At 42.0% G+C, this 26,188-nt stretch overlaps 1 protein-coding gene across 2 annotated transcripts in view; it reads right to left on the bottom strand.

Moving 5' to 3' along the window:
- Positions 1-11,471: 11,471 nt before the first annotated feature.
- Positions 11,472-26,188, bottom strand: part of pdzd2 (PDZ domain containing 2) — a 391,205-nt gene continuing 376,488 nt past the window's right edge. For both annotated transcript variants that reach the window (XM_055632782.1, XM_055632787.1), the window contains 4 exons: positions 25,748-25,849; positions 22,028-22,304; positions 15,612-15,746; positions 11,472-12,529 (listed from right to left, as the gene is read on the bottom strand). In XM_055632782.1, the coding sequence (XP_055488757.1) occupies positions 12,366-12,529; positions 15,612-15,746; positions 22,028-22,304; positions 25,748-25,849 (678 nt within the window). In that variant the 3' untranslated portion in view covers positions 11,472-12,365. The remainder of the gene's footprint in view (positions 12,530-15,611; positions 15,747-22,027; positions 22,305-25,747; positions 25,850-26,188) is intronic.

Raw genomic sequence — 26,188 nt, 5'->3', positions numbered from 1 at the left:
AACGTACAAACTCCGTTCAGCCAGTCGGGATCGAACCCGGGTCTCTGGCACTGCATTCGCTGTAAGGCAACTCTACCGTTGCGCCACTGTGACCAGTTCCTTGGTCTTACGGGGGGGGGGGGCAACAAACACGGGAGATAATGAAAATTCAATGTGAAGTTTAAATCTATGGGTTGTAGAATACCTAGGTAGTCAATGAGGCATTTCTCTAGTTTGCATTTGGCCTCCACTATGTGAAGAAGGCCAAGGACAGATAGGTTGCTGTAGTAATGGGTAGTAGTTAAAGTGGTGTGTAACCAGGAGCTCCGGATGGTCATTGTATACAGCACAGGTGCTCTGTAAATTTGTAACCTAGTGTGCACTCGGCCTCATTAATGTAGTGTAGGAAACGAAAGGCAGTAGACAAGGTGGATGGGAGGTATTGCAAACAAAAACCAGCCTACATATAAAAAAGTTAAAATACAAACGACAAGCAGTAAACAGTTTTTAAATAAAAAGACAACTGTGTTTGCAAGCAGGGATGCAGTCCATCGCACGACAGAAGGGGGACGAGTTGTACAGTTTGGTAGCCATATGGAAAAAGGATATCCTGTGGCTCTCTGGGCAAAATCAGTCTGTTGCTGAAGGTGCTCCTCAGGTGGACCAGTGTGTCATGGAGGGGGTAAGATGCTGCGCAGATTGGGGAGCATCCTCCCCTCCAAGACCACCCCCAATGAATCCAACTCCACTCCCTGAATGGAGCCAGCCTTCCTGATGAGCTTGTTAGGCAGCAAGCTGCATTTTTTCACACAGAGAGTGGTGAATCTCTGGAACTCTCTGCCACAGAGGGTAGTTGAGGCCAGTTCATTGGCTATATTTAAGAGGGAGTTAGATGTGGCCCTTGTGGCTAAGGGGATCAGGGGGTATGGAGAGAAGGCAGGTACGGGATACTGAGTTGGATGATCAGCCATGATCATATTGAATGATGGTGCAGGCTCGAAGGGCCGAATGGCCTACTCCTGCACCTAATTTCTATGTTTCTAACTCTACCACTACGGCACTGTGGAGTGTCTGCCATTGTGCCACTGTCACACTGTGCCTCCTCTAGCTCCTCGATTCACCTATTCTGGGCAAGAGACTCTGTGCATCTACCCGATCTATTCCACTCATGATTTTATACACCTTTAAACAATCACCCCTCATCCTCCTGCGCCCCATGGAATAGACACCCAGCCTACTCAACCTCTCCCTATAGCTCACACCCTCTAATCCTGGAAACATCCTCGTAAATTTTCTCTGTACCCTTTCAAGCTTGACAATATCTTTCCTATAACATGGTGCCCAGAGTTGAACACAATATTCTAAATGCGTTCTCACCAATGTCATATACAACTGCAACATGGCCTCCTAACTTATGTACTCAATACTCTGACTGATGAAGGCCAATGTTCCAAAAGCCTTTTTGACCACCTTATCTACCTGCGACTCAACTTTCAAGGATCCATGCACCTGCACTCCTAGATCTCTCTGCTCTACAACACTACCCAGAGGCCTGCCATTCCTGCCCTTGTCAGATGTCCCAAAATGTAACACCTCAAACCTCTCTATTAAATTCCATCAACCATTCCCCTGCCCACCTGGCCAATCAATCAAGATTTTGCTGTAATATTTCACAACCACCCTCACTATCTGCAAAACCACCCACTTTTGTATCATCAGCAAACTGGCTAATCTTGTCCTGTATGTTCTCATCTAAATCATTGATGTAGATGACAAACAGTAACGGGCCCAGCACCGAACCCTGAGGCACACCACTAATCACAGGCCTCCAGTCCGAGAAGCAACCTTCCACCATCACCATCTGCTTCTTTCCATGGAGCCTATTAGCTATCCATTCAGCTATCTCTCCTTGGATCCCATGCAATCTAACCTGCCAGAGCAACCTACCATGTGAAACATTGTTGAATGCCTTACTGAAATCCATGTACTCAACATCTACAGCTTTGCCCTCTTCAGCTTTTTTGGTCACGTCTTCAAAAGTACGACCTCCCACGTACAAAACTATGCTGATTATCCCTAATCAGCCCTTGCCTGTCGAAATGCCTGTAATACCTATCTCTCAGAATACTCGCTAGTAACTTTCCAACTACAGATGTCAAGTTCATCAGCCTATAGTTCCCAGCATTAGCTGTGGAGCCATCCTGGGTATTTTGAAGGCGGAATTTGATAGATTAGTAAGGGTGTGAGGTGTTATGGGGAGAAGGCAGGAGGATGGGGTTGAGAGGAAAAGATATATTAAATCTCATAACCCAGATGATATGATGCGGCCTCTGCAGTGAGAGATGGAACAACAACTTCTCCTTCAGAGGCCAGGGTGCTCGTTTTTACTTAGGTTGTTTCACTTAGATCCATTCCCGTTTAATGCAGTGAAGTTGTACAGAAGTCAGCTAACATGAAGTTGTTATCTCTGACAGAAGTTAGCTAACGTTGGCACTGCAGGTCCATATTTCTCGGTCCAGAGCGCTGTGCTGTGTGTCCTTTTCACTGGCACATCTCCCATCGCGAGTACAAATGTCAAAGCCGCCGCCGTTTCTATGTTGCAATTTACATAGAAAGCCATACGTGGAGATGCTTCTGACTTTCTGCAATTGTTTCCTCTTTACTTTGAAGCCAAAGTTAGTCTTAAGCACTTGCTCAGCACAAACGTGGGGAATCCGTCCAAAGTGCCCGCACGGATCGCTGTGGGAAAAGTGAGTCACTGCAGCGCGATAACAGCGAGCAAGAAGGAATGTTTCCTGCAAACCGCCGCCCTTTCAAGGAAAGGCATAAGCTGGGTGCTGTTGGAATTCCCCTTCAGTTTCTTTAGTGTTGTTGAGAGCGTTTATTTATCAGGTGAGCCAGGCATGACCCGGAACAATGAAATCCTTACACGCTGCGGCTGCATAGGGACATGATAATTTGCTAAATCACCTTTTACACCCTATTGACGTAATTCATGGCTGTTATTAACAATTTCAACAGCTTCATTTGCATTTCATCTTTTTGGAAAGGAAAACGAGGGGAACAAATTACTATCTAAAGAGACATAATTTAAAGCTTTGACAAAGTTATGTTGAGCCATGAAAGAGGGAGTTAGATGTGGCCCTTGGGGCTAAAGGGATCGGGGGGTATGGAGAGAAGGCATACAGGATACTGAGTTGGATGATCAGCCATGATTATATTGAATGGCGGTGCAGGCTCGAAGGGCGGAATGGCCTACTCCTGCACCTATTTTCTATTTCTATGCCTACTGCACCTATTATCTATAAATCCGATCAGATCCTGGGGGTTTATCCACCTTAATGCTCTTTAAGAAAGAAAGAAAGCAAGAATGTCCTTGATTATTCAGAGAGGCAAGAAGGAAGATAGCAGGAACCTTTGTGTTTTCTCTAGTCAGAGGTGAGATCCAAGAGGATCGGAGAGTAGCTAACATTGTTCCTTTGTTTAAGAAGGGAAGTAGAGAGAATCCAGGGAATTATAGTGGAGAAGGAACTGCAGATGCTGGCTTACATTGAAGTTTGGTGTGTATGTACTTCTACTGCTGCTTTCGCTGCTGCCGCCACCGCTGCTGCTGGTGCTTGAGGCAGATACAATAGTGGTGTTTAAGAGACTTTTGAGTAGGCATTTGGATATAGAAACATAGAAAATAGGTGCAGGGGTAGGCCATTCGGCCCTTCGAGCCAGCACTACCATTCAATATGATCACAGCTGATCATCCATAATCAGACCCCGTTCTGGCTTTTCCCCCATATCCCTTGATTCTGTTAGCCCCAAGAGCTAAATCTAATTCTCTCTTGAAATAACCAGGGATTGGAGGGATATGGATTATGCACAGGAAGATAAGAGATGGTCTTGGCATCATGTTCGGCACAGATTGTGACCTGTTCTTTTGCTGTGCTCAGCTTTTGGATCACCTGGCTGTGGTTGATTAGTCAGTATGTACTTCTATGTTTTACCTCAACAGCATACTACTTGCTGCTGCTTGTTCACTTCCTCTATTTACCATGGTTGATCTCTTGCCTGATAACAATAGTGGATGAGAGGTATGCTACAATTGGAGTTTAATGGAACTGCTGATTGCCATTTTTAAGTTGATGGGTCTATTTGGTTGAAGACGGTGAGAGTGCCACAGAAAGCAAGCTCTGCAATGAAGGCTGGGATTAATCGCAGTCATTGATAGTTGCCTCTCTGGCAATCCGATTTATAAACATGGGATTTTACTTCAGAGTCACGTGAGTGACTACGTGAAGACCCCGCCAGTACGCATGCGTGTCATATCGTCTATCGCCTTGCGTTACGGCCGGCAGGGTGGACGCGATGCTTCTGTCAGCAGCAGACCTGAAGGTAAGTTTTTAAAAAACCTTTTCAGGTTTACATCTCCTTGCAGGAACCTCTACTTAGAGGCCCTGCTAAAAGTCCGGGGCGAAGTTGGGACGGAGGGGGGACCCCAATCACGAACTTCAGGGAATCCCAGGCATGACCTCGGGGAATCCCGCCCACGGACCAAGGCGCTCCACAGGCCTTCCTGGAAGATGCGCCAACCCCGTACTCGAGCTCCTCTACCTCCCTGAAGCAGAAGTGCAAAAATCATGCACACATGGTTAAGGTAGCTCCTGGGTCGGGTTGCATCAGTCCTTCCATTCGGATAAAGGTATGGAGCCACATCGATGATGTCTCCTGTCACGGATACAAGTTGGTAATATTTAAACTGGTTTGAATATTTACAGTGGTTTGGGATAACATAAGATTATTTTATACTGCACATCAGGTATGGTTGGAGATGCCTTTCAAGGCAGGCTCACAAAATCACTACAATCAGTGCTTCGACTGCACAGAGCTAACAAATAAGTGTTATGGCCAATCTGGATGATATTGAACATACTGCGTTTTACTAAATTAGCCTTATCAGCCATATAGCTGATATATTTGAGAAATTGGGGTTCTCCCCCTTCCAGTTAAATTTAAATTAAGTTGATACCAACTGAAACTATTGATTATTGGGATACTATTAATCCATTTATTTGTCTGGGATTCCACTTGGAGACAAAGATTAGACCTCTGCTATTCCCAGCTGAAGCTATCAAAGTCACAATGGTGGACGAACAATATACAGCGTTGCTCCACTAAACCTGCTAAACGTAAATCTTCAGTCATTTCCAAACTGTTGCTATTGCTCAAAGATGGGAAATTTACTAATACCATCTCTAGTTACGGAGGCAGATGGGATTAGCATGAGTTATCAATTGTTCAGTCATGGTATCAACTCCCAATGGACACCAGGTGCATTATGTGCATTAAAGGGTGCGTGAATATGCATAATCTGCAAGTCCAAGGTGATACGCTTTGGTGGTGGTATACGTTAATCACAGGGGTACAATTAAATTAAAGTATCCGGTGATAGTTTTACCTAACCGCATTTAGCACTGGCGTATTATCATACAAAATCAATGACAACACTGAATGAATGTGTGATCACAAAGTATTTAATGACATCGTGGGTCGATGGAACACTAACGATCGAGATGCTTGCATCCAGGCTCAATCACCAGTTGCAAAATACGAGGCATATCAGTGGCGAAGGGTGCATTCTCGCTACACTAGGGAGGAATGTTCTTTTATGTCTTCCTCCATTTGGCCTCGTAAGACGGGTCTTGCAAAATTCAGCAAGATTTACGCTTCCGGCATTTTCATAGTGCATGCCTGGGTTATATACCCATGGTTCCCGCTGATGTGGGGAATGAGCATTAAACCTTACATGGTTATTCCTGGACACAAAAAAATATGCTGGTTCAGTTGTGATGTTGAAACCATCCTCTGCATGATATAATCAATTCATTGACTTACAGACTCTGAGAGACCGTTCCTGCGGCTCGGGTTGTCAAATCAAAAGCATTGGGAGTGCTCACTGCAGATTGCAGGGATAGCACCAAATAGCAACATTCTTCATAGGAGATGGGAAGTATTGTTTATGCTTCTTTACGTTTAACTCGGCACGGATGACTGATACCTTGAAATTCAGTTTTATGGGATTATAACATTGTTAAAGTTCCATTTACTGTGCCTGAAGTACCTTCTCATCATTTGGCTGCGGGGAACAATAACCACTCTGTCCGGTCTCACCCTCTGACATCTAGATTATAAAGGGTATCGTCAACTTTAAACCTCCCAGGTCTAGGGACGCAGAGATATGGGTTGTTAACATTGTGCTACGTCACTTCGCCGATGGGCACCAGCAACATCCCTGTCCTTGGTCAAACTCACTTACTAGTGGTTATGCCATGGTGCTGAGTACAGCACTACGGGTCCAGTCATTGCTGCACTGGATAGGATGATCATATCTGTGGGCTATAATAAACATGTTTTGTTTATGATTAGTCAAGCAGGGTAGACAGGGACATAAGACCAAACTAGATGTTGCATATCCCATGGACCTTGGGTTGCGTGTGATCACGCATCTACACCAGTATGTCAAGGTCCCTAAGAGCCTTATAGACTCTGACTAGCAATATTGTTAGTTACATAAAACCTCGTTAGAAGGAATCACTACAAACCTTCTCCAGAGGGTTAAATGGGTCTGGCATATACAGGAGTGAACATTGACATTTTGAGTCTCACTCCACCAGGACCGTTATACCTCAGCAGCAGCGTTATGGACCACATCCTAGCAGCTGCAGGATGGTCAAACTAATGATCTGTCCAAATATTCAGAATAAACCAATTGCCAGATCAGGGGTATTTGCCAACTATATGTTAGGTCTGTTTCATACTTCCTCCCGGTTGAGGGAGGTTACTATTATCACTATAGTTCATTAATAGCATCAACATGTCTATATCTATGTCATGTCTGAATGCATTATTAATGTTCACTCATCATTGGCCTACTGATGCAGTGTATGACACCTGGACTCGTTTTCACGGCATGAAATCACAGAGCTTTAAAATCTTCACGTAGTCACTCACGTGACTCCAAAGTAAAATAGTAAGATTAAATGAGAACTTACCAGTTTGATCTTTATTTTATGAGGTGTAACGTTGAGGGATTACATGCCCTCCACGCCCACCCTCTATCATAAAGGTCAACTGGTATTCTAGTTTCTCTTATCTTCCTATGTTCAGTTCAATAAATGTCTGTGATTTCACACCGCTGCTTTGAAAATTGACACGCGTGCGTACTGGCGGGGTCTTCACGTAATCGCTCAACGTTACTCCTCATAAAATAAAGATCAAACTTCAAACTGGTAAGTTCTCGTTTAACCTTACTATTAAATAGCCAAGTCTGCTGGTTGTGCCCTTCAGTCCCCCACCTAGAATGAATCCCAAGCCCATCTTATTCTGTGTTTTGAGAAGTTTCAATGTTTCAGTCCAGGATCATAACATCCCATAGCATCATCAGATGGTGGTGGATAGACATGTCTTTTTCAGTGTAGAATGGGATGTCTGCTTATTTTGTTTTCCATTGTGGTTAGGTGCAAGTTTGTGGCTTGCTTGGCAGTTATTATCTGCCATGCAGTTCTGGGCTTGGTTTCACTATAGGCTACATGGACCATAGGCTGCATACATACAGGACAGCTTGCTTTTCCAGGGACTCTATGTCATTTTATGAACCCAATGATATTCTGATGTTTTTTTCAATAGCCATTATTGACAATGGCTATGCTGGGATTTGAACTTCTATTTGCAAATCATTAATCCATACACATTTGTTACCAATTTCATTTAAATAACTCAAATATTATTTGAAATACGAAAGTTAGTTCAATGGGAAATTCACATGCATGCACAATAAATCATCATAAACAGCAGTGTGAGATTAGGATGCACTTTTATTTTCATAAAATAATATTTTGAATCACTATAAAACCCTCTTTACAGATTTCCTGGCTTTAAATAATGAGTGCAAAGCCTCTTTAAAAATATACAGTCCCTTTTAGTACTGCACCCTTTTATCCCCCTACATTTCTTGAAGGCATGTAAGATAACTATTGACAAATGTCATATTCTTACAGAAAAAAAATTATACAGCAATATTTTACAGTTTGTCACACACGGACATTTCATTTCAAATCAAAAGTAGGTTGATTTAGAATTTATCATGTTACATTAAAATGACATTTATTGACAACTCAGCACTTTTGCAATCGAGAAAATCAATGAGACGTGTACAATTTAATTTTTATAAGTTGTCATAAACAGTCAATATGCTAATTTTGCAGAACTGTTCCGTAATTTGTAACTCCAAGATCTTCTTTACAATATAAATTATGTTTTCAAAACAGGATATAAAATTGGATTTATTTTATGGTGGCATTTGAACATAAATCAGTGATAAAATGGTATTACCTGCCAGTTAAGTAATATCGGCTATAATAGATTTACCAAATGCAGCACATGACCAATGATTACCCTTATATTGCACTAATATGATTTCTAGAACTAGAACGTATTTAATTTGTGGTGGAATTTATGATTAAAGAATGCTTCATTTTCGCTAATTTTAGCAAAAAAAAATTGACATGAATTTAAAAAAGTTGAAATCGCAGTGGTCAGGACAGTGCTTCCTACAAAACCTTTACCTCTCTCCAAAACACAAAAAATATGCAAAGAAATCCTTAAATATCTTGGAACAGAAATGAACTTTGATTAACGCCTTGTACACAAAACCATTTTGTTTAAACCAGTGCCCTCCAAAAAGGGAATTTTCAAATGAGCATGTAAGTAGATCACTCGGGAGGTAGATAGTCTTAGGCCACATCGCAGACATCCACAATAATGACTCTACAGGTCACACCAGGTAGAACTTTTAATAAAATAAAATCAATAAGATATCAGTGTTCAAATTCACATTGATTTATTTTAGGACAATTTAGTTTATAAATAAACTAACTTTTGAAAGAATTCCCAACAAATTTCTTAACTTATAATAACAGTCAAATCTCAAGTGATGTCACTTCTCATTGGTCGCTGTATTAAGTTTCTTAATTTTTTGGTTGAGGCATTGTGTTCAGTGTTTACTTTCAGATGCAATGAATTATATTACACCTATTTAAACATCATGTAACTGTAGTACTTTCCCAATAAGTTAAACTGTTTACTGATTGACCTCAAGAGAAATTCCATCATTTTTTTCATGTGATCTGTAGTGGTGTTTTTTTTCTATGACATTTACTAAACCCTAGGAATTCCCTCCTTCACAGCCTTTCTCCAGGAAAGTGCACCTAAAAACCCACTTCTCTGACCAAGCATTTAGTTACTTCTCCTAATATCACCATGTGACTTCATATCTTTTTGTTTAATTAAATTATTTCTTGGGATTTTGGTTCACTACAATGGAGTGAACTACACTGTTCCTTTCACTAAACTGTTCTTTTATTGCTGAATACAACATGAGGTTCATTGTGGGGAAACCCTTTGGTATAAGGGTTGAACCAGTTTAGCAAAATCTTATCAAACGGCAAGAAATTATCTCAAATGTTCATCGCCAATTCTGCGCAAATTAATTGAAGAAAACATTTATTTTTATACTTTGTAATATATGCACTGTGAATTAACACTTCATTTGGCAAATTGCTTGCAATTACAAAGCATCTGGCAATTTGTAGGAAGCCATTCTTGTATCACAGTACCAGGTGCAAATAAAATTATATGGATATTTATTTGGCTGTTGATGGATTGGATTACAAACGCTAATTGTTGAAGAAATATTTGAATGATATGAAAATACATACATAGTATTTAACTGAAACGTAATGACTGCTTTGCTGTGTTTTTGTTTTCTAAAGAGACATTAATTATTTTATTTTAATATCTTATAAATCAAATAAAAATAGCATGGAGTTAATCTCCATCATTTTCAATTTTGGCCATTTTGGCTCTGCTGTCTCTTGCATAGTTGAGACCCACCCATCATACCCACCCATAGATGCCGTATATGTGGAGTAAGATTGAAATAGCATTTGGAGAAGGGGAGGTTGTCTCATGTAATACTGGTCTAAATATTTTCTCCCTAATAAAGTAACCTGGGAATCTACCCACTGACCTTGTATCGAGAATTGCACAAGAAAACACAGACGAAACGTGGGCAAAACGTTTGAACAGCCTAACAACATAAGCCCACAGTGCTGACGGAAAGAATAGGTTTTGCTTCTAACAGACATTCGGGCGGGTTTTCTTTTTGGTGTAATGATAGAAGAAATCAATGCAGAGAATTTACAATTTGGTAACACCAAAGTCAAATTTCACTGTACTAATTGGTGCGTGTGACAATAAATGTGAATTTGAACTTGAACAAATGGTATTTTTAAAGCCAAAAGTGAAGGAGTTCTTCTCTGTATAATCACTGCCAGTGGATGCTGCTGCATTTATCGGGTAAAACGCTCATGAAGAAACTCTGAGGCACAGAACAACTGCTGCTGGAATCTGTTTCCATTCCTGAAGTGCCTGTATCGTAACATATGCTCACTTATTTACTCCCAGGTTTAATGCCAACAGTGATTGAGGGAAAATGCCTGTGCAGTTAATAGCAGATCCTTTATGCTTACATTTTTCCAAAATGTGGAAACACACTTCAGTGGCAGTGGTGTATGGCAATGCTAAGGTCAATATATTGGTGATTTTTGCTCGGGAATATTTCCTGACAACATGCGCCCAGGCACAACGTTGCCTATCTGTTATTTAGTAACTGACTAGTGACAATAGTTCAAGTGTAGCAAAGCAGAATTTTGTTTGGGGCTTAAAGGGCCTGAAAATGAATGTGCCTCACGATGAAAAATTGGAACCAATTCAATCCTCCATTGCAGCCTCAGCACGACTAATGTGAGCTAAACAACTGTGATAGACTAGCTCAACTGACCAGCCGCTATCTTTTATTAATGGGATCTGGAATCATAGTCCTGGAGCATGGGCTGGAATTCTGCTTTCTCTGATCTTGGCATAACTACATATCAATATTCTAATTAGCTTTGTATGGGCCAACCGTTTGAACGGTCTCAATGCTTTTATGTATAATGTGTTCAAGAGGGAATTAGATATAGCTCTTAGGGGTAAGGGAATCAAGGGATATGGGGAGAAAGCAGGAACGGGGTACAGGTTTTAGATGATCAGCCATGATCATATTGAATGCAGTGCTGGCTCGAAGGGCCAAATGACCTACTCCTGCACCTATTTTCTATGTTTCTATGCTCTGTGTTTAATCCAGGTAGTTTCAGCGAGTTAAATTCCAGCAGCATACCTGCACACACTGTCAACCCTTAGTTTAGTTTAGAGACACAGCAAGGAAACAGGCCCTTCGCCCCACTGGTTCCGCGCCGACCAGCGATCCCCGCACATTAACTATCCAAACCCACTAGGGACAATTTTTACATTTACCAAGCCAATTAACCTGCATCTTAGATTTAAGTACCTGTCCCACTGCGGCAACCTAATTCACGAGTTTAGAAGAGTTTGCCCTCGACTCATACTCGCAGCATGGTCGACACGAGGACCTAGGAGGTCTTTGTAACTCTCCTTCATGCTTGAGAGTAGTTCCCGCGTACTTGAGGCCTCAGCTAGGTCGCGGCGTGCTGAAAAATGCCTGTGAGTAAAAAAAGGTTGTCATGGAAAAAAATCAATATTTTTTTCCTCGTAGGTTTAGTCAAGGTAGGTCCTAGTAATTCATGATGCTATTCGTAGGTAATCGAGGGTAGTCGAAGGGAAAGCTCGTTGAGAAAAAAAACAAAACTGACCGGTAATGTTAAATGCCCGCTAAACATTAAAAGTTGTCTGGCTTTTTAAACGTGTCTCCATTCCTTCTCTCCCCCCCCCACCTCTCCGTGCTTTCTAAAGGACTTAGCGAACTGTGGCAGCCGTCTTTTAAATTCCTGTTCATCGCGGGTGCGAATTTCAGACAGCGCTCCCCCGCTTTCCCTGGCCCCCGCTTTTGCAGTGTGTGTGTGTGTGCCGTCGGTTGATCCGGCTCGCGGTTTCATCGCTGACAGTCGATCCAGCTCGATGTTTTTCAGGCGAGTGCCCTCGAGCTTGAAGGTCGAAGACAGTCACTGAAAAAGCTGCGTTAGTAGCACAGGCCCTTTAGGCTCTTGCCATTTTATATCTATGCTCAATGGAATCAGGTAAATTAAGGAGTCTTTACAATCTGTGCATATAATTAATGCATGGATTTCTCAGTAAGTGCAATCATAGTTTGTGCAACTGTCAATGTTGAGCTGACCACAAAATACATTCAGGATTTAGCATTAATTGAAGATCATTTAAACTCCACTGTTGTTAAGCTCCTTGCTTTTAATTTAGTTCACCACATCACTTTGGCCCAGTAATATCATTGGTCAACTAATGCTCCATTTGGACTTCATGCCTTAAACTGATTTAAGTTTTCGAATAAGTAGCTGAACAGGTCCTTCAGGGACAGACTTGATGATGTTCCAAGCATCATAGTGCATGAGGCCATGCAGAAACTTGCCATTGATTGCGAGCAATTCATCACCAACTTTGATCATTCCAGACTGCTCCGATACGCCACCTGTGGGTCATAACAGGTAAAGTGTGAATATTACTTGTTAGTCAGCAGCTCGATTGGCTGAATGTCCTTCTGTTTCCATGAGAAATTTAAAGGGGTTCTTGTCCTTTTGACAAGATAGGCAGAAAAAGGACACAAAACTTTCAGTGTAATGATGTTACAGGAAGTAAAGCAGTAATGTCTCTGCAAATATGCAGTAAAACGTTGTAAATCCAGCATGCTGGGGAGTTGGATGGTGACGGACCAGCAGATTTTTCAGCTGTTAGGTATAAACCAGCATCTGCAGTTCTTTGCTTCTACAGAATCACCTGATGGCTGACTAAAGGTCAAGTGTTGGAGGCAGGCCTGCATGTGCAGTGGTAGTAACCATGAAACAAATTCACTCTGGAATATTCACCTTGGTTCTTTCCTTATTCTCCCCCCACTCCCACCTCCATTACTTACTAATGGCTGCATGGTGGCAGAGCGATAGAGCTACTGCCTTATAGCGCCAGACACCCAGGTTTGATACAGATTACAGGTACTTGTCTGTACGGAGTTTGTACGTTCTCCCCATGACCTGCGTGGGTTTTCTTCGTGATCTTTGGTTTCCTCCCACACTCAAAAGACGTCCAGGTTTGTAGGTTAATTGGTTTAGTGTAAATGTAAAATTGTCTCTAGTGTGTGTAGGGTAATGTTAATGTGCGGGGATCGCTGGTCGGTGCGGACTCGGTGGGCCGAAGGGCCTGTGTCCGCGCTATATCTCTAAACTAAACTAAAACTAAACATGCTCATGACATATGAGAAAGAGGAGGAGGTAACGGTTGATTGGGTGATGTGGTGGATGTGGAACCATGATCAGGGCAGAGGTGGCAGGAGGGTTAATGCTGGCTATCTCCAATGGGAAAAAATATTGGTTCCTTGCTCCAAATATGCAATGAGAAGCATTAACCTGTATGTGTGATGGAGTACAGCTCCATCTAGCGTTCTGACAACTAAAGCACAACTTATTGCCTTTGGGACAAGAAGTCTCTGAACATATGCATGCTTTGCTTACACTATTACGAGTCTGCAGCTAATCTCTGCCTTGTGGGTTGTGCCATCTTACTGCTTGTCCCCCGGTATGCATTATGGTAGTAGGAATAAAGGCATATACTATTTTCTAAATGGGGAGATAATTCAGAAGTCGGAGGTGCAAAGTGCTGGTGCAGGATTCCCAAAAAGTTAATTTGCAAATTGAATCTGTAGTAAGGAAGGCAAATGCAATGCTAGCATTTATTTTCAGAGGGCTACAATAAAAAAAAAACAGAGATGTAATGCTGAGGCTCTATAAGGCGCTGGTCAATCTACATCTGGAGTATTGTGAGCAGTTTTGGGCCCCATATCTGAGAAAGGAATTGCTGGCATTAGAGAGGCTCCAGAGGAGGTTTATGAGAATGAGAATGATCCCAGGAATGATTGGGTTAATGTATGATGAGTGTTTGAAGGCACTGGGCATCTACTTGTTGGAGTTTAGAAATAATGAGGGGGGAACCTCATTGAAACATACCGAATAGTGAAAGGCCTGGATAGAGTGAACGTGGAGAGGATGTTTCCACTAGTGGGAGAATTTAGGACCAGAGGCCATAGACTCGGATTCAAAAAAGGCGATGAGAAGGAATTTCTTTAGTCAGAGGGTGGTGAATCTGTGGAATTCATTGTGACAGACCACTATGGGGGTCGTCAATGGATAATTTTAAGGTGGATATTGACAGATTCTTGAATAGTACGGGTGTCAGTAGTTATGAGGTGAAGGCAGGAGAATGGGGTTGAGAGGGAAAGATAGACTAGCCATGATTGCATGCGAAGTAGACTTGATGGGCCGAATGGTCTTATGCTGCTCCTAGAACGTATGAACATGCCTAAAGCCTTCTTTACCACCCTATCCACTTTTGACACCACTTTCGGATAACTATAAATTTGTACTTGTAGGTCGGTCTGTTCAACAACTTTCCCCAGGTGCCTACTGTTCATTTATGTTCTCTACTCAGTGCTTCATGTACCTTGACTGTGGTGACAAGCTACGCCTGAACTAGTCTCTTAAAAAGGGCAGACATAAAATGCTGGAGTAACTCTTAAAAAGGGTCATCATAACGTCCCTGCTTTTGCTCGCTAAAGGGCCTGTCTCACAAGCATGCGATTGCATGCGTCTAGCGCGACCAAATGGAAGCGGAGTTCATGCTAAATTTGCGGTAAGTATTCGCTAAGTACGCGGTAAGTGCACGCAAAGTTCGCCCGTGACGTAATTTACGTCAAGCTCACCAATCAGCTGGGCAGGAGGCAGGCCTACTGTATTTGGACGTCGCATGGCGTTGGGCGGTGGCGTCATCACGCAGCGGCATGCCGGGCGGTGACTTCATCACGCAACGCCACGCACTAGGCGTACGCCTTCAAGATGCTGCGTACGACGTCAAGACGCCTGTGGGCCGACAGGCCGTTGGTGCGCGAAGATTTCGGATAGTGCGGGATTTTCGGAGCCTCGCGCGATGTCGGGACCAGCCGCACAACTCCATACGCCTCCGCGGTTCGAAGTGGGACCGGCCCCGCGCAGTCGTACACCTCAAGCGACCACATTTGGTCGTGCTAGACGCATGCAATCGCATGCTGGTGGGACAGGTCCTTTAGCTTCTTTACAGGATGTCCACGGTTCCATATTCTTCCTGAAACCACTTGCAAACTAAAACTTGTACTGCAACTCCATAAATTTACAAGTGTCTACACTTTGTTTCTCTCTGCCCCTTCATCTACTTTAGTATCATACCCGTTGCATTATATTGCCTCTGCTACCTCTTATCTTTTCCACCAACCTGACCTCATGTCCACTTGCACATTATTATCTCACTTACTTGGGAATTCAGTGGAGTCATTAATATTGCTAATATCAGCTTGCAGTTCAGATTTAGACATACAAATAGTGGTTTCAGGTGTTAATAGTGATAGCTCTTTATTACTTTCTGTACGCAACCATAATTAAAAGTTTGCAATTAACAGGCATTCTGTTAGTCTTGAACCTAATCATAAAGGAAATATTCCTACGAATGGTATATTTTTTGGAAGGACTAATTACCTTGAAATATTCTTTTAATATGAAGTGGTCTGTCTCCATGGATTGAAGCCTTCCCACCGTCTAGACTAAATCCGAGACCAGCTGAGGTCTTCAGCAGTACCACAGTGATAGCTCCTTCTAGGTCCACTTTCATGCCTTTAATAACCAAAAACAAATGAAACATTAGCAGGGAAAAGAACACTTGATTTTATTTCTGCCCAGTGATGAATAAATGAAAAAGAGGATATGTGGAAATTTCAATTCTGAAAAACACCAAGCAAATTAGTTTTGAGTTTATATCCAGATAGATTAATTTTAATGGGCCAGACTTCTCTCGCAGCACAGGACTACAGAATATACTGGATGTCAGACGTGAGAGTAAGAGTTCCTGGACATACCACCAAGGCCAGGGTCATTCTGTAATATAGAAACATAGAAAATAGGTGCAGGAGTAGGCCATTCGGCCCTTCGAGCCAGCACTGCCATTCAATATTATCATGGCTGATCATCCAACTCAGTATCCTGTACCTGCCTTCTCTCCATACCCACCGATCCCTGTAGCCACAAGGGCCACATCTAACTCCCTCTTAAATATAGCCAATGAACTGGCCTCAACTACCTTCTGTGGCAGAGAATTCCACAGATTCACCACTCTGTGTGAAAAATGGTTTTCTCATCTCAGTCCCAAAAGACTTCCCCCTTATCCTTAAACTGTGACCCCTTGTTCTGGACTTCCCCAACATCAGGAACAATCTTCCTGCATCTAGCCTGTCCAACCCCTTAAGAATTTTGTAAGTTTCTATAAGATCCCCCCTCAATCTTCTAAATTCTAGCGAGTACCGAGTTAAGGGAATGCACACATTGCACTTTGGCCTCTCGGTTTTATGCAATGACAACTGGGATATCCAACACAAACCAACTACCCTATTCATTTGGATGAGATTACCAACTTCATTGTAAAGGTAAGGAATTGGTATCTTTATTTTAATTAGTAAGAATGTTCTGTCTGAGCTCACATACGTTGAAAACACTTTAATTTTTATTAATTTTTTTTAAAGTTAAACATGGACAATCTTTTTATTTCAACATAATTTTCACTGTCTTATCCACATATTCACTTTTCCTTTGTTTTCAAAATCCAGAAATCTATCAGTTGCTTGAACTTCATGTTTGAGCCTCAACAATTCCACAAAGTACGGAATTTCAAAAATTCTCCACCTTCTGATAGAAATGTTCTTTCATCTCAGTCAAATTGATGCACCTCTTACAGTGCCATCCATAATGTTTGGGACAAAGGTACATCATTTATTTATTTGCCTCTGTACTCCACAATTTGAGATTTATAATATAAAAAATCACACGTGGTTAAAGTGCACATTGTCAGATTTTAACAAAGACCATTTTTATACATTTTAGTTTCACCATGTAGAAATTGCAGCTGTGTTTATACATAGTTCCCCCATTTCAGGGCACCATAATGTTTGGGACACAGCAATGTCATGTAAATGAAAGTAGTCATGGTTAGTATTTTGTTGCATATCCTTTGCATGTAATGACTGCTTGAAGTCTGCGATTCATGGACATCATCAGTTGCTGGGTGTCTTCTCTGGTGATGCTCTGCCAGGCCTGTATTACAGCCATCTTTAGCTTATGCTTGTTTTGGGGGCTGGTCCCGTTCAGTTTTCCCTTCAGCCTATAAAAGGCATGCTCAAAGGATAAAAGGATGTTTTTATGTTTGTTGTTAATTATTTAATGTTGTGTCTCATCTTTATTCGTGTGCTGCAATGGCAAGTCAAATTTCACTACACCAATTGGTGTATGTGATAATAAATGTCCTTTGTATCCTTTGTATTAATTGGGTTCAGATCGGGTGATTGACTTGGCCACTCAAGAATTGACCATTTTTTAGCTTTGAGTAACTACTTTGTTTCTTTAGCAGAATGTTTGGGATCAATGTCTTGCTGTAGAATGAACCGCCGGCCAATGTTTTGAGGCATTTGTTTGAACCTGAGCAGATAGGATGAGTCTATACACTTCAGAATTCATTATGCTACTACCATCGGCAGTTGTATCATCAATGAAGATAAATGAGCCAGTACCTTCAGCAGCCACACATGCCCAGGCCATGACACCCCCACCACCGTGTTTCACAGATGAGGTGGTATGCTTTGGATCTTGGGCAGTTCCTTCTCTCCTCCATACTTTGCTCTTGCCATCACTCTGATATAAATTAATCTTTGTCTCATCTGTCCACAAGACCTTTTTTCCAGAACTGTGGTTGCTCTTTTAACCAAACTGTAACCTGTCAATCCTTTTTCTGTGGCTAACCAGTGGTTTGCATCTTGCAGTGTAGCCTCGGTATTTCTGTTCATGAAGTCTTTTGCGGACAGTGGTCATTGACAAATCCACACCTGACTCCTGAAGATTGTTTCTGATCTGTCGGACAGGTGTTTGGGGATTTTTCTTTATTATAGAGAGAATTCTTCTGTCATCAGCTGTGGAGGCCTTCCTTGGCCTGCCAGTCCCTTTACGATTAGTAAGCTCACCAGTGCTCTCTTTCATCTTAATGATGCTCCAAACAGTTGATTTTGGTAAGCCTAAGTGTTGGCTGATGTCTCTAACAGTTTTATTCTTGTTTCTCAGTCTCATAATGGCTCTTATGACTTCCATTGGCACAACGTTGGCCCTCATGTTGATAAACATCAATAAAAGTTTCCAAAGGTGATGGCAAGGCTGGCGGAAAGACTAGGTGCTGAGAGCTCTCTTATACCTGCATTAAGGAGGTAATTAAACACACCTGAGCAATTACAAACACCTGTGAAGCCATGTGTCCCAAACATTATGGTGCCCTGAAATGGGGGGACTATGTATAAACACAGCTGCATTTTCAACATGGTGAAACCAAAATGTATAAAAAATAACCTTTAATAAAATCTGACAATGTGCATTTTTACCACATATGTTTTTTTTTTGTATTACGTCTCAAATTGTGGAGAACAGAGGCAAATAAATAAATGACAGGTCTTTGTCCTAAACATTCTGGAGGGCACTGTAGTTTGATCCTTGATTCCAGATATCTTAGCAAGGGAAGCATATTCCCTTTGTATTGACTCTGCTGAACTCTCTAAAATGTTCCAATTTTCATTGAGGTTTTGCAACTGCTGCAAAATTTAACAGTAGAAAAGGCCTCTGACAGGATGATCTGTCTGAAGTCCATCAGACTAGTCGGTTTTAGTTTCCACTTTTTGTGGCCAAATTGTCACTTGTGGACTAGACTGTTTTGGAAAAGGGCTGCAGCAATGATATCAATAGGATGTTTGGAGTTGCGTGGCTGCAAAAGGTAATTGCATAAATGTCAGCTGTAATCCAGGTCCAATGCCAACCAGCCCATTATTTACATTTTTCTTATTTGGTTACAGGATGAAGTAAGCAATGACTTAGAATTGGGTGTAGTCCACAATGCAATGTGGTCTGTATTAGAATCTAGTGGAATCAACATTGCAGTGCTCTGTGTTAGAATCCAGTGTAGTCCACACTGTACTGTGTTCTTACCCCTTTTCCGGGGTTACGTCCACACCTGGGTGGTATTAGAGGGACTACGCGCCATCCACAGGCACCCTGGCGGATGTCTGGGACTGCTGGGCACCACAGGGGGTGGAATGCATCATTGATTAGGATTGAAACATAGTTGTTTAAGAATATTTGTTTTACTTGTACTATGGTGGTGGGTTTTGTTTTGAATTATTTAATATTGTAAATAGTATTGTAAATACATTTATTTTTGGTTAAAAAAACTGCACTGAGTTCTGTATTGAATCCAGTGGAATCCACATTGTACTGTGCTCTGAGCTAGAATCCAGTGCTCCACACTGTACTGTGCTCTGTGTTAGAATCCAGTGTACTCCACATTGTACTGTGCTCTGTGTTAAAGCCAGTGTACTCCACATTGTACTGTGCTCTGTGTTAGAATCCAGTGTACTCCACACTGCACTGTGCTCTATATTAGAATCCAGTGTAGTCCACACTGTACTGTGCTCTGTGTTAGAATCCAGTGCAATCCACACTGTACTGTACTCTGTGTTAGAATCCAGTGTAGTCCACATTGTACTGTGCCCTGTGTTAGAAGCCAGTGTACTCCACACTGCACTGTGCTCTGTGTTAGAATCCAGTGGAATCCACATTGTACTGTGCTCTGTATTAGAATCCAGATCAACAGAACAATGATTACTTTACTGACATTCCCCCTTATATTAGCAAGGTTAACAGTCAAGTGTGTAAGAGTTGTAAATGCAGCTTTTGAGCAATTGCTCATAAAGCAATGGATTAAGTTCAGAGAATTGACTGTCACTGATGATGGAAATGCTGGCCGAACTTAGGACTAATGAATGTATTGCAAAATATATTGCAAATAAACATTTCAGACATTTCTGATACTCATTATGACTTTTTAATGTAAAGCAATTGAAAAATTGATGTTAAACGAATGGAGCTGGGAAATTTCTACTCAATAAAGTCTCACCAAAGGAATGAATTACTGTTGTTTTTTGTGATATAGCTGAAATAGGAGGTTAGTTCAGCACACCGGAGAACTTATTGCTCACCTTCAAATAGTGCTATGATGTAATGACTATCTGAATACATGCCAAAATTCACCGATGAAGATTTTTATAGTCAGCAGAGAGATATTAGAGCTTGCCATTGACCTTAAAGATGGGCTGAAAGATGGCAGATGGAGTTTGATGCTGATAAATGTGAGGTGCTACACCTTGGCAGGACAAATCAAAATAGGACGTACATGGTAAATGGTAGGGAATTGAAGAATACAGTTGAACAGAGGGATCTGGGTATAACCGTGCATAGTTCCTTGAAGGTGGAATCTCATATAGATAGGGTGGTAAAGAAAGCTTTTGGTATGCTAGCCTTTATAAATCAGAGCATTGAGTATAGAAGCTGGGATGTAATGTTAAAATTGTACAAGGCATTGGTGAGACCAATCTGGAGTATGGTGTACAATTTTGGTCGCCCAATTATAGGAAGGATGTCAACAAAATAGAGAGAGTACAGAGGAGATTTACTAGAATGTTGCCTGGGTTTCAACAACTAAGTTACAGAGATAGGTTGAATAAGTTAGGTCTTTATTCTCTGGAGCGCAGAAGGTTAAGGGGGGACTTGATAGAGGTCTTTAAAATGATGAGAGGGATAGACGGAGTTGATGTGGGCAAGCTTTTCCCTTTGAGAATAGGGAAGATTCAAACAAGAGGACATGACTTCAGAATTAAGGGACAGAAGTTTAGGGGTAATATGAGGGGGAACTTCTTTACTCAGAGAGTGGTAGCGGTGTGGAATGAGCTTCCAGTGGAAGTGGTGGAGGCAGGTTCATTGGTATCATTTAAAAATAAATTGGATAGGCATATGGATAAGAAGGGAATGGAGGGTTATGGTATGAGTGCAGGCAGGTGGGACTAAGGGAAAAAAAGTTGTTCGTCACGGACTTGTAGGGCCGAGATGGCCTGTTTCCGTGCTGTAATTGTTATATGTTATATATGTTAAAGACAGCTGCCCACAAGGGTCTAAGGATGTTTGGTGTCATGTGGTTTTCACCCGGTCAACCTCAGTAACAATTAAATACCAACCAAGGATGACGTAATCAAGCAGGTTAAACACCCACATTCAAAAATTATCTCAGAAGTCAAATCTCGGCAGGTAATTGTTTTAAGCAAATGTGAACATTTTATGGACTTAAACAAAATACTGGACTATATGTAAGTGATTAAGCTGGAAGTTAAAATGCCAAACTGTGTAGAAAATAAGATTTTATAAAGAACAAAGTTTTGAAATAATTACCTGAAGGAATTGCAGTCCAAAATGTGAAATTATATTTTAAGGCTGATTGATTATTAAACAGTATTTATGACTTCCATTTTAAGATTGACTTTTCCCTTCACCAGTCCAGAGCACTGATGATAATTACAGGCACCTTACATTTTACGCATGTTTGATTTATGCATTTTTGACATAACGCACCTGGTACTTTAATACCAAAGCTTGATTAGCGCCTTATTTCACTGCACCTTTGGGTGCATGTGATGAATAAAACTGACTTGGACTGTGAATTTGACTTTAGTATTTATGGAATAACGGGCTCACATTTACTGCTGACAGCATAGTCACTTACACGTTTAATTTATGTATTGTTGAATAATGCGCTGCTTTTCAAGCAAGTAATCCCCAGGTACAACGCAAGGTGCCTGTTTACCATCCCACTTCCATTTATACCACGATAGACTAACAGTATGGTGCAATCTGAATCTGAGAGCTTCCTGCTCAGCATGAGTTCATGATCAGAGCCATAGACATTAAAACAGTGGAGTTACTGAAGAACGATTTCAACTGTCATATTACATTGTTCTTTATATTTGCTCTCTGATAATCCCTACCTGTTCCTGCTTCTTTTAAGGAAGCATTGTCTCGAAGTGCAGGATGGATTTCTTTAGGAAGTGATGAATCTGCCTTGGATAAAGTATCTTCCATTTTCTTCCCTTCCTTTTTAATCACTATGATGGCCTGTCTAGGTATGCGAGCTTGGTGAAGTACATTGAGAGCATCTCCGTGTGTGGCATTTATGAAGGAGTTTCCATTGATGGATAAGATGTAATCACCTCTCCGAATAGTGCCTTCTTGAGCTGCCACTCCTCTTAAAAATACTTTGTGAATCTGCAAGTAAAAGTTTAAGATTTAAGAGATGTCTTTTGAGATTTCTAGCAAGTCTAGAAAAGTAACATCATTTCTTTTAACATTCCCAAATGACACACTTTGCAATTTGTGTCCCTTTATTTAAAATGTAATTTTAATTTCAAGTTGGGATCTCCCACCTGTTGGCACCAATCATCCCAAACCTGAATTTATTGCATATATGACATCAACGATTTACCCTAAATAGATTTGATTTTTTATCTGCTGTTCCAGATGCTAGCCCTGACTCCAGCAACACAGCCAGCCCACAGCCTTCTGGCACAGGCTAAACCCTACAACTCCCGGCTCCAACCACATACTTTAGTTTAGTTTAGAGATACAGAGCAGAAACAGGCCCTTCGGCCCACTAAGTTTGCACCGACCAGTGATCCCCACACATTAACACTATCCCTCACACACCAGAGACATTATTTTACATTTATAACAAGCCAATTAGCCTACAAACCTGTGCGTCTTTGGAGTGTGGGAAGAAACCGAAGATTTCGGAGAAAACCCTATGCGGTCACAGGGAGAACGTATAAACTCCATACAGACAGCACCTGCAGTTGGGATCGAACCCAGGTCTCTGGCGCTGTAAGGCAGAAACTCTACCGCTGCGCCACTGTGCTGCCCACATCTGCTGGCACTCTGAAAGGGAAGGTGGGAAGTGGGCTCCGGCTTCAGTTCCCACATTCCCTGTCACACACTGGGGCACACAAATATAGCGGAGTCATGGGATATGGGGAGAAGGTAGGAATGGGGTACTGATTGGGGATGATGAGCCATGGTCACATTGAATGGCGGTGCTGGCTCGAAGGGCCGAATGGCCTACTCCTGCACCTATTGTCTAAGACTACACGGGGCGACTCGTGTACGGACTCAATATGGTCTTACTGTATTGCACACTTATATTTAGTATGAATGTGCCTAATGTGAAGAATAATTGTCACTGATTTGTATACAAAGGTACGTGTACACGTGAGAGTAAAGTACTATTGAACCGTTGATATCTAAACCTAGGTATGTTGAGTATCTCATCCAAATGCAACCTCTATGTCTTGCAACTAACAACATTCCACCTGAAAGGGAAAAAAAATCTGTCCACAAATTTTTTGCTCTCACGATTTCTTGTCATTATTTTGCCAATTTATCAAATCATTTTTAGTTATAATCCCTTCATTACCTCTATTGTTTCACTTCCAGAGAAATGTATTTGTAATCCTGTAGATGGCACCAGTTGATGCAATGTAGCAATTGTTCACAGGGAACTCTTTATAATGGATTTCTGATACAAACATTATTTGAGTAATAAACACAGGGGGGGAGCGTTTTTTAAGTAAGGGGGGGGGGGGGGGGGGGGAAGCTGAGCGATCACTGATCACTGGCCTGGGGGGTACCCGGTGAGGGAGTGGAGTGGGGGGGGGGAGGGTGTGGGAGAAGGGCGCACCCCCTCCCACGGTAGGGACATTTTGAAATTTGATGTATTAAAATCATATTTTAGTGCATCGTAGAAATATGATTTCAATGTTTTTTGTTTGAAGTATTTTTAAGATAATGTAGGGCCTACATGAGAGATAGGAGCAGGTGATTATTATTTATGTTATTGCTCAACCTCCAAAAACTGGGGTATAATAATACAGGCCATCCCCCACCTCTTATATCCCCCCCCCCCCACCCCCCGGATTGACGCCAGTGCCATCCACGGTACAGAAAAACGGACTAAAAACGTTGAAATGTGTTATAATTTCAGGTGCTATTTTTTTTGTTTGTAGTTGGAAACGGGAACAAGAAATAATCATAACATTTCCTGATTTTGCAAAGTCATACAAATTATGGCGGCTTGGGGAATTTATTTTTGAAAGTATGCGTTCTCCTTTTGATATTTTCATTTTGATTTGAATTTAGAATCATCAAACCATGACATTAATAAAGGGGGTATATGTTTCAGAATCAGAATCACACTTTATATGTATATGTTTGTGTAAATGTTACTTTTTTAAACATTTCAATGCACCGAGTCTCTTGCCTGAGAGGTGAATCGAGGACCAGAGGACAGATTTAAGGTGAAGGGGAAAAGATTTCATAGGAATCTGAGGTAGACAAAAATGCTGGACCCTTCAAGGGTCTCGACCCGAAACGTCGCCTATTTCCTTCGCTCCATAGATGCTGCCTCACCAGCTGAGTTTCTCCAGCATTTTTGTCTACCTTAGATTTTCCAGCATCTGCAGTTCCTTCTTAAAGATAGGAATCTGAGTGGTAACTTTTTCCACACAAAGGTTGGTGGGTGTATGGAACAAGCTGCCAGAGGAGGTAGTTGAGGCTGGGACTATTCCAACATTTAAGAAACTGTTAGATTGATACATGGATAGGACAGGTTTGGGGGGATATGGACCAAAAGCAGGTAGTGTAGCTGGGACATGTTGGCGGGTGTGGGCAAGTTGGGCTGAAGGGCCTGTTTTCACACTGTATCACTCTATGACTACATTATACCTCCACCAAGCATGAATGCTTCAAAATCAAGTGGTCGAGTTTTATTGCCATATACTCAAGCATAGAAACATAGAAAATAGGTGCCAGAATAGGCCATGCAGCCCTTCGAGCCAGCACTGCCATTCAATATGATCATGGCTGTTCATCTAAAATCAGTAGACCTTTCCTGTTTTTCACCATATCCTCTGATTTCGCTAGCCCCAAGAGCTAAATGTAACTCTCTCTTGAAAACATCCAGTGAATTGGCTTCCACTGCCTTCTGTGGCAGAGAATTCCACAAATTCTTATTTTTAAACTGTTCTGGACACCCCCAACATCGGGAACATTTTTCCTGCAGTTACAGTAAGTGAAAATCTAGCAGGCAAGCAGGATGCTTTCTCCAACCACCTCCATTTGAAGGCCACTATCTTCCACCGCTTCCACCCAGTGCTTGGTACCTACTTCCAGCAGCCACTGGTTGTCCTCCAGGATGCACTGAGCCGCAGCCTGGTCCTTGCCGATCATCGGGGCAAATTCGGCGCAGGTATTCTCACGGCAGCGGCGCAATGCTTCCGACGCCTCCAACGGCCTGGGACTCTTGCACTGAGGCTGCTCCATGGCCGGGACTGCAGCTCCCCGTCCGCATCTGCCCCCGCCGCTGCTTCTGCTTCCATCCCTCCTTCCGCCCCAGCTCTCTCACACCCACAACCAAGTTCCTCAGAGCACAGCAGCGCCTCATCCAAAGCCGGAGACATTGAAACATGTCTAGTCAAAAAAGTAAGTGGGGTGTGCTGCAGCCCACCCCAACCCCCTCCCCCCCCCCCCCCCCCCCCCCCCCCCCCCCCCCCCCCCCCCCCCCCCCCCCCCCACCCCCCCCCTCCCCCCCCCCTCCTGGATCCGCAGCCCATGAAACAGGTTGTTTTAAAAGCAAATCTCCTGATCAAACAAACACTTACAGTGACCGATTTATGTTCCTGGTCCACACCTCCTGCGACACTGAAACCAAGTCCAGCTCCTTCATCTTTGTCCAACACTATGATATAAACGTCTCCTTTATTCTGTTCTCATGGGACAACAAGAAAAGAAATCAGAATTCATTGAATTTTATATTATAAAACAATGCAATGTTTTCCCTTAATGTAAACAAGTGCTAATCTTGGAATTCCTTTAATTCAATTCAAGGAAGAACATTGTGAACAAATGTTGTTTTTCCTCCCTCGTATTGTTTGTCTAAACGTCCTGTGATGATGGTTGAAGGAGGCAAAAAGGTTTTCAGTTTTGAAAACTCAGCTAGAATTACAAAGTGAACAAAATAAAGCCTGTATGTAGGAAGAATGTCAATACAAAAATCAATTCTGGTGAAGGGTCATGAACTTGCAATGTAAAAATGTAATCTC

The sequence above is a fragment of the Leucoraja erinacea genome, chromosome 1 (assembly GCF_028641065.1).
Source record: "Leucoraja erinacea ecotype New England chromosome 1, Leri_hhj_1, whole genome shotgun sequence".
Lineage (NCBI taxonomy): Eukaryota > Metazoa > Chordata > Chondrichthyes > Rajiformes > Rajidae > Leucoraja > Leucoraja erinaceus.
This window is presented reverse-complemented; position numbering and strand designations above follow the sequence as displayed.